This window comes from Myripristis murdjan, chromosome 8 (assembly GCF_902150065.1).
Source record: "Myripristis murdjan chromosome 8, fMyrMur1.1, whole genome shotgun sequence".
Lineage (NCBI taxonomy): Eukaryota > Metazoa > Chordata > Actinopteri > Holocentriformes > Holocentridae > Myripristis > Myripristis murdjan.
In genome coordinates, this window is record NC_043987.1 from 13,618,881 (window position 1) to 13,631,758 (window position 12,878).

The 12,878-nt window shown below is 42.7% G+C and overlaps 1 protein-coding gene across 3 annotated transcripts in view; it reads right to left on the reverse strand.

Moving 5' to 3' along the window:
* The window catches only part of LOC115363358 (transmembrane protein 184B-like), a 26,714-nt gene extending 13,860 nt beyond the window's left edge, over positions 1–12,854 (reverse strand). For 2 of the 3 annotated variants that reach the window (XM_030057528.1, XM_030057527.1), the window contains exons 1-7: positions 12,277–12,853; positions 9,330–9,563; positions 5,389–5,554; positions 2,272–2,362; positions 1,990–2,065; positions 1,611–1,702; positions 511–680 (exon numbers count right to left, since the gene is read on the reverse strand). In XM_030057528.1, coding sequence (XP_029913388.1) covers positions 511–680; positions 1,611–1,702; positions 1,990–2,065; positions 2,272–2,362; positions 5,389–5,554; positions 9,330–9,563 — 829 coding nt within the window. In that variant the 5' untranslated portion in view covers positions 12,277–12,853. Of the gene's footprint in view, positions 1–510; positions 681–1,610; positions 1,703–1,989; positions 2,066–2,271; positions 2,363–5,388; positions 5,555–9,329; positions 9,564–12,276 lie in introns of all 3 variants that reach the window. The other variant, XM_030057529.1, reaches the window with a different exon arrangement.
* Between the last annotated feature and the right edge of the window lie 24 nt (positions 12,855–12,878).

Below are 12,878 nucleotides of genomic sequence, written 5' to 3' on the forward strand. Positions count from 1 at the left end.
TGCTCCCAACCTTGTGGGAACAGTTTGGAGCGGGCCCCTTCCTCTTCCAACATGACTGTGCACCAGTGCACAAAGCAAGGTCCATAAAGACATGGATGACAGAGTCTGGTGTGGATGAACTTGACCGGCCTGCACAGAGTCCTGACCTGAACCCGATAGAACACCTTTGGGATGAATTAGAGCGGAGACTGAGAGCCAGGCCTTCTCGACCAACATCAGTGTGTGACCTCACCAATGCGCTTTTGGAAGAATGGTCAAAAATTCCTATAAACACTCTCCTCAACCTTGTGGACAGTCTTCCCAGAAGAGTTGAAGCTGTAATAGCTGCAAAAGGTGGACCGACATCATATTGAACTCTATGGGTTAGGAATGGGATGGCACTTCAGTTCATAGTATGAGTAAAGGCAGGTGAGCGAATACTTTTGGTAATATAGTGTATATACACACACACACACACACACACTTACACACTTACACACATAAATATATAAGTGGAGAATGTATTCTTACCCTGCCAGAAGGAGAGGAAGATGACTGACTTTACCATGAAGAACTTGAGAACCGGGCTATAGGGGACGAGCAGGTCACGTGTCGCAAAGTAGAAGAGGAAGAGCGCGTACAGCGACAAGCTGACAGAGATGTTGTAGATGATGGTGACATACAGATAGCCACTAGCCACACTGGAGGAAGGTCGGGGGAGGAGACAGAGATCCACAGTGCACATTAAAAAAGACAAACACAGCTGATCTATAATCAGTTGAAGCTACATGAGGGAATTTCACATTGGTGGCTCCCACTGACATCTAGAGATAACAATTTAAAACTTAAGGACTTAAAGTGATTTAGTGTTATGTCAGCTAACTGCAATTCCTCTGAGCAGATTTCCTGCAAGAAACCAGAACAGAATATTGCTGAGGCAAACAGGGCAAATCTACAATGTTTTAGTTACGGGGGAAAGACAGATTTTGTGGCAGCCCTAATCATGTTGCCTAATGCAGTTTTAGTCCCTCTGGTTTTAATTAAAAAGACTGTCAGTAGGACCTGTACTTGTCTGCATCTTGTTTACTGCGGTTGTATATCGTCTTACCTTGTCCACTGTAACATGTATACTACGGTAGAATGTCTATGTTTACTTAAGACTGTATTAGATTAGGCCCATTACATTAGATCTGTTTACGTTTTCAGGAGATAGTTATTGGGTTATGTCACTGTTATATAAAGATGTATTGTTGAGGAGCAAGCACTAAAGATTTACAATAACATTTACACTTGTGTATACAGTGAAGTGACCGATAAATGTGATTTCAGAGATCTAAATTAAGAACTGCATGGGAGAGATGAGATTTTTTTTTTTCCTGAGGAAAAAAAGTCACTAACTTCTCTGGATCTGGTCAGGATACTGAGAAAGCTCAACCAATAAGACCTTTTTACAAAAATGACATGACTGAGTAAACAGAAAATGCCCTTTTAATAAATTATGGTCTGAAAAGCCCTTTGGCTGTGGTTAGGCAGGGTCTAACGTACTGACAAGTCAAATCAGAGGGAAGAGCTGTTCATGGGGGAATTCATGCTCTAAATGACAGAGTGAGTATGTTGTTGTGCAAGCATACTTGAAGTCTCCATCTCTGTATTTTCCAAAAGCCTGCAGAATGACAGTGATCACGGCCATCAGAGGCTTCACCACACAGAACTGCAGAGTCGCCTGAGGAAGCAAGAGTGAGAAAGTTAGAGATGGGGAAGTTCTTAGAGAGAGAATGTGTCAGGATTACTGGCATAACATAATATGATGGGCAGTCCAAATGTAGTGATGCTATGCTGCCACTTTGTGACATCCACAAGTTATGAGAAAAAAACTAAGATACAGATTTATTTATTTTTATCAAGCACAAAGTTTCCCTGAGAAGAACTCTTTTTATTAACTGGAAACCACAAGAAATTTACTAAGAGCAGTGTAGTATGGCTCGCCCAGACAAGAGGGTGATTGGGTACCTGTTTGCAAAACCTGAGGAAACCAATGGAGTAGGTCCTGCCCCACAGGCAACAGGTCCCATACACACAGCTTGACCTGGAAAAATAAGCATACAAGTCAAAACAGATTAGACTTGTGCATATATGGAACAGTCCTTAAAACAAAATGAATGTATTGATTGATATAGTTCAGTTCACACTTGAAAGAGAGATAGAGAGAGAGAGAGAGAGAGAGAGAGAGAGAGAGAGAGAGAGAGAGAGAGAGAGAGAATTGAGAGGGAGAAGAGAGTTAACAAGACTTACTCAATGGGTTTCCCTCTGATCTCAGCCATGATGGCACTTTCTCCACCCAGATACTCATAACACAGACTGAGGAAGTTGTAGATGACAAAGGCTGCAGGAAGACACAGGCAGAAGGATCATGTTTTTTTTAGTGTAACAATTTGTGACTGGAAAATGAGCCTGCAGACCCAGGCAAAACAGCAGTAAATAAATTACGTGTTTGATGGATTAGAGAGGAGTCCCCCCTTGTTTTAGTGGTGTCGCGTATTTTATGGAAAGGGAATCCTGGAGTTCTCTCAGTGCAGCCTAAGGGATCATTCACACAGAGTCTGGCAGAAACACACAACACCCATTTATTTTGAATGGGCTGTAGTCTAGCAGAGCTCCACAGGGTGCCGGCTGTGCATACTGCAGAATCCGGCAAAAAATGCAGCGGCTTTCTGGTGAGAAGTTGAGCTAGATTCTATTTTTGCTGGAACGCAACCTGATGTCCCGCTCTGATGGCCAATTGCCTAAGTCGGTACTCAAACCAAACAGGCAGACAGTGGACAGATGGGCCAAGTAGAGACACACACACCACCGAACAAAGCTGCACCAAATCGCAGAGGACAGACAGAGGAAGTTGGCCCTGAGGCCCAGAGGAGCTGGACCCATTAGAAGCAGTCACTGAGTGCAATTAACACTTCGGACACAGAAATACTACTGGGGAAACGCAATGGAGCTGTGGCACAAATGGCATGGATCAAAACTAGATACAAAAGAAGAACTGGGTAGTGCAGCAACTACTGTACTGTTATGTCCACTGTGTGGTGTCTTGCAGGTAACCTGGAACAGCTCCTGTCATTATTGGGTGATTGCAAGCACCTGTTAAGCATCCATTAAAAACCCCCAGACATCCTCAGCTGCTATCTCCAGACAGCCGACACTGCACCATGTAGTGACTCAAGCAGCATGCTGTTTGCTCCCATCTTTGGTTAATTTTAATCTAGGATTGAATTCAAAACTAGAGAAACCTATGGCCTGCCTTTATCACCCTGAAGACTCTCCCACTGGCTAGGTGTTGTTCCTCATGCCCTCTGTGTTTACAAACAACAACACTGAGACATTTCCTGTCAGGATTCCAAGTTAGTTTTTTTCCTGTAGATGATACGCTTTGTGGCGTCACCATGTGTTAATGTCCCTGGGCAGAAATAACTGAGGGTAAACAACAGATATGAACTCTCCCACTGTTAGAAGTGACAGCTTTAAAAATCAAACTGGCCTCATATGTGATGGTGAGCAAGGCAGTTAGGGGTGCTATTGATTGACAAATATGAGATACAAAGATGCAGTGATCAAAAACAATCAGTTGTTCTATGGGCGAGTAAAGGACACCAGCTGGGGTCATGAATTTGGAGTTATATTCTATATCTGATGCTATGGTTATGGGAGCAAAAGTGACTAGTTATACCTGTGGTCAACTTTTACTATACCTGTTAAGTATTAATTAAGCTAAAAGCTTCCTCTGTCTCTGGCTGAGCTCAACACTTCAAGCCAGAATGGTGAGCTTTTCCATTAACAAGCTTAGAAATTATCAGATATGTGAACTGATAATTAGCTTGAGCGTAATTACGGGATATAGTGCTCCAGTGTTGAGAGTTGGTGTGGATGAGGTGGTTGTGGGGTGTTTGTACTTACTACTGAGCCTCCTGCTAGCGTTGTGGGCCTCATTTAGTGACATTTGAGATAGGTATTACTGAAACCACTGAAACCACATATTACTGAAACCACAGTAATATACCTGCTCTCATTCCTTTGTCTGTAACATCCAAATTAGGTTTCTATATAGGTACGCTCAAAATGGGACAAGAAATGGTTGCACCATAGCCTATTTATTACTTGATGCTTTACTAGCTGTTGTGCAAACTGTACTGTGACAATGCTGTTGTAAGTAACATGCATTTAAGCAGACCCTGGGCGCACTAATTGGTGTTCCTGACTGGGCTTAAAGGGTTAGTTTGGATTTTTTGAAGCGGGGTTGTATGAGGTACTTATCCTTATGCCTGCTTCACCAAACTGTGGGCCCACCAACCACCATCTACTGTTGGTAAAATATTGTGAATTGCAATATGTGCATACTGTCCTAACTGCAGCTCAAAGAGTGAGCGTGTGTGTGTGTTTGTCTAAATGCATGAATGAACACACATTATGTCTGAATCTCTATATGCTGCACACTGACTGTGCTGTGGGCACATTTTGCCCACAGTGGATGGCACATTCATTAATGCCCATTATGTCTATGTGCTGTGCAACTGGATGAACAGCAGCAGTGAAGTCTTCTGTCTGGTTCTATATTTAGCAATGTGGAGCCCTAGGGCCACAGCTGTTGTCCAGCCATGGCAACCCTTGGCCCCTGCACCATGTGCCAAGCAGGGAGAACCTACAGCAGACTCACATACATGATACAGATATAAAAGTGTGTGGAAACCAGCAATCAGGCAAACATGCATCCTTGTGAACGTATTCTTGCAGTGGCATTGGAATACAGTTTGCACATGTGCACACCCATCAAACACTAACTCATGTGCACAGCTTACTCCTGGGTTGTTTTATGCTAAAATTCTCCCCAAACACTCAAGAGAAATTCCTTTGGCAGTGGATGTACTACAGTGTGTTAGGATACAGAACAAGCTGATGAGTTATTTCTTCACAAACGAGTGGCTTCTGAAACTATTCTCAAGGCTTTACTCGTTTTCATACAGTTGCTAGGAAACAGGTTCCCCCTCCCCAGCAATCCCAAAAGGCCTTGGAAACAAGAGAACAAAGATGGCTGCCTTCATAAATGAAGACACTGCAAAGGCCATCTGCCACTGGGGGAATGAAAACAGATAAATTCTCACATCCTCAATTCTACTGGGAATCAAAAGGCACACAGTGGAAGACATAGCTTGCACTCCAATAACCTTGGTGAATACTAGCCTGTCGCATACTTGCCAAATAGTCTTTTACGGCAGCACATCCACCAGCCTGCGCACATTGCAGCACGCCTACAGTACACAACTATTACCTTTGACATACCTTTCAAATTTATTTACATAGCACTTTAAGACAAACTGACTTCAATGTGCTGTGCTGTGCTGTGCTCCTCTGCCCACTCACCCTCGTAGCAGTCTCGGACTGTGTCGAAGTAGACATAGTACTCCTCATTGGTGAAGAAGAGAAGGCTGAGCCAGGAATCAAAGGCGTAGATGGGGACTATAAAGAGGATCCTCACTATGTGTCTCTGTTCATTTGGAGAGCTGTAGTAACGCAGGTGCATGTAGATCTGAAAATATAAAGAGAAAAAGAAATGAGAAAATGTACATCAGAGCTTTTTAATGACTGTTTTTAATGTGCTTAGATGATAAAAGATGAGGTGCACTCAAGTCATTCAGGGAATGTTTGAGCTTGATTTATAAACACAAGGAGAAGCTTGTGTTTTGTTTTGTTTTCAGTTCAGTTTTAATGGTTAGATGGTACAATACTTGCATGAGTGAGAGCAGGCTCTTTGTAACACTGGGGGCACAGAGATTTTGGCAAGTTTGGCAGGCAGCTGGCAAGATATTGTCTAAGAGTTTACGGAGAGTGTCATTATCGCATTTTGTCAACTAATTAGATCATTCATTAAACCTGGGTGTATGTGACATATTTACTCCAGGAACAAGATTGGAATTTTACATCAGATATTGTTGACAACCAGTGTGAGAGTTTTTCAAAGGGCTTTAGTAAATTTCCAACAATTGCCAACATTTAAAATAATTTAAATGACTTAACATTAATAGGTCATATGAAACTGAGAATCCAATAGACAGTTTTCACAACAGCCATTTTGACATGAAACAGCAGGTTAAACACAGGTGTTACTGATGGCATAAATTAAGGCTCTGTTCGATTTATGAGAGCCATTCCAGTGAACCAGCATGCATGACACCAGGTCTCTAACTCTGTCACAATAAATGGAACTGAGCCTTAATTACTGTTATCAATAACACCTGTGTTTACCCTGCTATTTCAAAATGACTGCTGTGAAAAAGCTCTATTCTCACTGACCTTTGGGTTAATAAATAGCAAACATGTATCAAAAAGTTAATAGATGGGAGAATCCATGTTATTCTTTTCATTTTTGTATGATTTAGTGAGGACTTCAGTGGAAAAACAGGTCACCTCCAGAGGTGACCATAAAAACTGCTCTGTTGCTCCACTCAGCTTTAAGTTTACTTTGGTGTAAGAGCTCAAATGACTGTCGTATGAGTCTTGTAATTTCTGCCATCCATATGCTATTAATGGAGCAATTCCAAAACTGCTTCTTGATAGTGTCACAGATTGTATTACATTGTTAAGACTTTGGCTTTGAGTCAGCTGCTGAGCATATCATAGAATATATGTATGACTTCTGTTTTAGTGTACATTTTGCCTTTAAAATAACAAGACTAACAAACAAAGCAAGGAGGGAGCTACAAAGGAGATGTAGCTACATTTGCATGCACATATGCATTGTAAGTACATGTTTACACTAAGATAAAACACTGATTCGTGTAGCTGATGGGGCTGTGCAAAGTGTGTGCTTTCTAAAACTCTTTAAAGATTTGGTCTTTTGTGTACAGTACTCTTTTCCCAAGACTTCTTTGTCACAAACAAAAACAAAGTGCAACAGAGGAAAGATGATGTATTTGAATATTCATCAGCTTCCTTCCTCTGAGACCACAGATCAGTCAACAGTTGCTAAATGGGTTAGCTGGAACCAACTGCCTCTCCTGAAATCTGTATGCATGCACTCACAAGGCACTACTCCAAATGTACAAATCTGACTGAAACAGACACCTATTTGTCAAAGTACAGCTTCAAACAGTATTTTGTGTGTGCGTGCAAATGTTTGCATGCTTGTGGCTTGGTTATGGGTAATTGATCCTGTGTGTTTATACCCCTCTATTCAGACAAGCAGGCAGCAGGAAAGGGCTGGGAGGTTATCTGTCACCAGCACCTTTGACTGCTCCATCCGGTTCCCTGCCACTTACACAAAATCCCACCTATCACCTTTCCTGGCTTGTAAGCAGACACACACCTTTGGTAAAATAAACACTGGGTGATAGCGCACCAAGCAAGACAGTGTACTCTGCTAACGGGGCTTGTTGCTAGGTAACTCCACCACCACCACCACCACCACCCCCACCCACTGTTCTTTGCTGATGTCACAGCACAACCAGGAGCACCTGTTGCCAGAGCGACAGAGGGCTCATCTTTAACACTTTGAGTTGAGAGCAACAGCGAACAAAGGAAGAACCATTAACCAGTGCCTTGAATCACAATAATGGATCTCACTTATATAACAGCGAGTGAACTGACACAAACAATGCAAAGATCAATTACTGAGTTTATCTAGACAAATGAACAAGGGTCTGTATCCAGAGATTTCAATTATTGAACTCTCATTGATTATATAATCCTCCATAAGAAGCTAAACAATACAACTCACAAACGCATACCTCTATACTTTAGGCCTTTTTCTCACAGCCTTGCCTCACAACACTGAGCACCAGTAAATGTTTTCTCAACCTGTGGTATGTCTTTCTGTAGCTGAGAGACAGAGGGCAGTGAAAGGTAAGGTCCTTTAAAGTCTTGCCATAGTTCCTTTATGGCGCCATGGCCTGCGGCATTCATTGTGCACTGGTTGTGTTCCGGGGAGGTGTAATCAACCTGAACTTGGCAAGCATCTGAATGAAATATAGGAGAAATATTTGCATCCATCATTTCTATTGTCTGCACCTGCAGCATGAATGGAAGATGCCAAAGTGCTTCTAAGGCAGCCATCTTAGGAGGGGGCAAGAAAGAGGTCTGACTTGTGATATACCTGTTTAAAATGGTAGAATATTATCCTGCCGTGTTTGGTTTTTGTATTTAAATAGACGTGAAAAGACTAAATCTGCATTAGAGAAGCAAATGTCCTGGAATATGTTAAAAAAAAAAAAAAACTTTAAGTGAGTGGTATGGTCAAAGTGTTTAGTGAAATGCTTAACATTATGCAGAAACCTTCTTCATTAAAGAAATATAACTGTGTATGTGCTATTTGGTGTGCATGTTTAACAAGGTGGAGATATACACCTGCTGCAGTGTCTTGCTCAAGAACACCTAGCTGCTCATGGACAGGCAGACTAAGGGCCCACTCACATTGGCAAGTTTGAGCCCGTATCGTGCTAAAGCCAAAATGCCCCCCTCCCCAGTCCCCGGCTGGCCTGCACTCACATTGCCTTTTTCCCAAACGCGCCCAAGCACGATTGCCCCCGGTGTGTACGTCATCACGTTGAAATACGACAACAGGCATGGCCCGACGTCATTATAAATCAGTGTAGTTCAAATACATTCATCATGTCTTCCTTTTAACTAAAAAACGCTTTTTGTCCTTTTAATCAGACATGGGATGTTTATTTACCTTGACAGTTTTGGAGGTAACTTCCTCCTTCAGAAAGGTCCAACTGACAGCTGGAGCGGCATCTGTCAGATCCGGCAGACGGGGTGACCGCGTGTCCGCACACCGCGCGGTGCCGCGGCCAGTGCCGGCCGGTGCCGACGCGGTGCCGGCCAGCACCAGGTCTGCCGGATCTCCGCACACAGACTGCTGTACTTTCATTATAAACCGACTTTTGTTTATACGCGGTTGCAGCAGCACAACGGACAATGACACAGACAACATGGTTGATTATTGATTGCGCAACGCGGCCATTTGCCGGTAATCAAGCTGCGCACATTAAACAATTTTGCAGAGGCAGGAGGAAAGTTGCATGGTTTACGTCCGCGCACTGCGTGCGTGACCGTGCATGTGCTCGTGTATGCGCCCGTACCGCGCTGAAGCACACCCCCTCCAACCGTGCCAGAGCGGGGGAAGTGTACTGTATTCAAGCACAATACGGAGCGATCACACTGGTCAAAGAATCCGGATTTTAGGGGCAATCGTGCTTGGGCGCGGATCAAACTTGCCAGTGTGAGTGGCCTCTAATGCTGTTATAAAAAGTGAATCCATGTCCTTTCACTTACAGGCCATCTGCATGCTCCTGATTCTTCCTTACCTGGTGACAGGTGATGAGAAGGGCTGTCCAAACAAAGAAGCCTGATATGGTTTGGGCAGTAGGGGTCATGAGGAAAATGGGCTCTTCAGGTCTGACCAACGGAGCCTCTGGTACCCAGGAGGAGTTGGACCCTTGAGGAGCCGTGGTGGCTGGGGGCCCTGGGGCGACACCCACAGGAGAGTCATTGCCCAACCTCTCTGACATGGGTATGTCTCGCCGCCAAAGTTGACTCATCTGCAGGGAAAAAGGACATGGAGGAGAAATAGAAGATTTTACAGACTTAATTCAATAATCCATTATAAAATACAAGCATATTTAGCCTCAGGAAAACACAGGAGGGGTTTAGGCAGTTTAAATGAGTAGCAGACTACACACAGTGATGATAAGAGGTATTTTATGCAAGGCTCTGGAACAATGTAGATTATGAAGACTGAATGAGACACTCGTATGGAGAGGTATACCAATCGGAATTCGTAGAGCTCAGGTCTCAAGAGAACATCCACTGACAGAAACACAGGAACAAGAAAAACAGGGTAAGGGGAAGAGCAAACTAGGACAGCATAAAGATATTCACAGCAAGAGTGTGTAGACAGATGAATCAAGATCAAAATACAGAGAGAATGAGTGAGGAGAGGAGGCATAAGGTAGGTGGGTGACTGAGGGTGGAGAACACACATACACAAACAGAAACGCACACGTAGGAGGCAAGAACAGAGTGTGAATCACTCAAACACAGCAAATCAGTGTGACAGCCACGAGCTGAGGGCTGCTGACCCAAATTCTCCTCTTCTGTTTCTCTGTCTTTTCTGTGCGGGGGAGCTGCAAATAGGCCCAGACACAAACAATATCCCTACACAGGAATGGGATACCTTGCCGTATCCCATTCTTGATGCTGATGTGCATCAACATCAGAGCTTAGACTGTTCAAAGATCATAGAAAAAAACGGCCCATGGCCTCGGGTAGGTGCTGCACTGGGGCTCCTCTTGGCTCATGATAGAAAACCAAAAAACAGGAAAACTATAAAATAAGCTAGTCCAACTTATCATTAAGTTCCCTTATCATTAAACCTATCATTGCCATCATCTGCAACATCTACTACTATCTACTACTACATATACCATCACCTTTGCACTTCAAGAAATATTTAGTTGTCAAAAATTTTCAACAAGTTAAACCAAAGACTTTTAAAGATCTTAAAATCTACTTAAAAATTAAATATAAGACCAATTACCAGTGAACACAGAAATGAAAAATGTCTTCCATGTACTATCTAGAAGGACTGCCTCCTTTCTATAAAAACACTAAGACACAGCAACATCTTTAAGATCTCCAAATTTAATTAAACATGGTGCTAAGACTGTGAGAGTATTAAAGGTGTTGAATTTAGATCATTCTATTTATTAAAGACACTGTAAGACTTTTTCCCCCACAGGCTGCTCTGCAGACACCATGATAAATACCAATCATATCAATCTCAAATATCAGATGATCCATTTGGCCCCATGACTTAAGATTATTTGAATATGTCACTAACATTATCAGGAGAGGAACAAACTAAGTGAGGTAGGGTTAATAAAAGGCTCATCAGTGCAACATTAGCAGCTTGCTTATATATTAATAGTTAAAATAAGACCTGTATCGTCTTACAAAATGATGAGGAAAAAAATGAATTAAAGGAAACATGGTAAACCAAACTAGCGAAACAAAGCAGAAACGGCGACAGTAAAGCACCCAGACAGATGCTTCACACACCACTATCCTTATGGTCAAACCTTTCAAAGCCCACTGTCATCTCTAACTACGTCAGTGTCTTGGACTGGATTCCAGGAAGATGATAATCTAATCATTAAGAGTGAAAACTGATTTCGCAATTACTTTCAGTCCTCCCTGTCCATCAGCTAAATATAGGTTGCTGCTGGCTGTGGTCATGGATGACTCACACTGCTCTTCAAAGCCTCAGTCAGTTAGTGGCGACACAGTACTTTACAACACATTTGTGTAGCATGTAAGACAAAGCTTGGTTTAACAGTAAAGCCATCACAGAAACTGTTCAGAAATTACTTTATGCCATAAAAACAACTTTACATAAAATCTATTCTGAAATAGTATTGAATGCCATTTGACTTAATGATTTTGACATTACAGAATTTTGATTTGATAATCAAAATGAAAAACAGGGCTGCTGTAGTCTGAAGATGGGCGTAGTACTTACTAATTTACATCGTCATAGGGCATGAATCAGGATGTTGATGAAATTATTCTAAAACAATGCATTCATAAAATAATGAAGACTATATACAATGACACTAAAGAGGGCTCACTATGCACGTACCAGTGATTACAAACACTAAGTTGGACCAACAACAGAGATAGCTGCTCCTCAATGGGCCAGGCAGTTTCATTAACTGGAGACAGCTCATCAATACTGCTGACTGCACCCGAGGATGGATTTCAAAACATCTATTGTACTTTGACCTAAATCCTAACAGCAGGCTTTCTGACAAGCCATCGTAAGTCCTGTGGCTAGGAGAGCTGCAACATAAAACACCATTAGGCTATGCGGCCAGGAGCACTTAAGAGAAACGTAGCTAACCTTTTAATGGCCACCACAAGTAATTTGTATTGTCCTGAGTGTTCAGACAAATCAGACACGGAATGAGCTAGAAGACACTCGAAGACGATTCAGCAGCATCCACCTCTCTGCGCTAGCGTTACAAGCCATGAAAACGATGGCATCCTATTCAAACACACATTCAACAGCAGCATCCAGTTAAACACACATTGAGCAGCGGACATCTCGACAACGTAAACACTGATCACCAAGGGTAACGTTAGCTCCTATTTTGTAGACAGTTAATGTTGTCATGAAGAGGGAAATAAAACACAAAAGTGAGGGATGGTCACTGCTGTGGGAACATTATGAGTCCGTCCTGCTTCCTTGCTTACCTCCTCTGCAGTTGTTGGACTTGCACGGGCTGCAGTTTTCTGAATCCAAGCATCAATTTAGCTTATCCGCTAATGTCGACTGCCAACCCGTTGAGTGTGAAAAGTTAATATTTTGGCTAACAGCTAACATTCAAACGGCCGCCGGGTAACGTTAACTGAATATTTTCACTGCATGTCTGGTAGCAGCCAGAAAAGCTTTCCTGTTTTTTTTTTTTTTTTTTTTTGTCAAGCTGGCAAGAGTCGTCCGTTGAGTGTTAACTGTGAACGCTGCTCGGTGCTAGCTATCGTTAGCCAGCTACTTAGCCTGTCGCTAGCTTACTGTTGCTGCTGCTCCTTCTCGTCAAGTCCAATCAAAGCAAGATGAGAGAACACGTTTAAAAGGGAAGGAACTAATTAATTCCGCTCAAAAACTTTCAACCCCCTCTCTGAAACGTAACAGTTTACATATCTTGGTGTTTTTCCGTCCATATCTGATCAATTAGGCAGTTGCTTCCTTCACATCGGTACCTCAAAGGTACCGACGGCGCAGCAGCCAGCGAAACTCCCCAATATTGAGTTTTGCGCATGCGCAATGCACGCTTTCCTTAGAGAAGCGTCTTTCC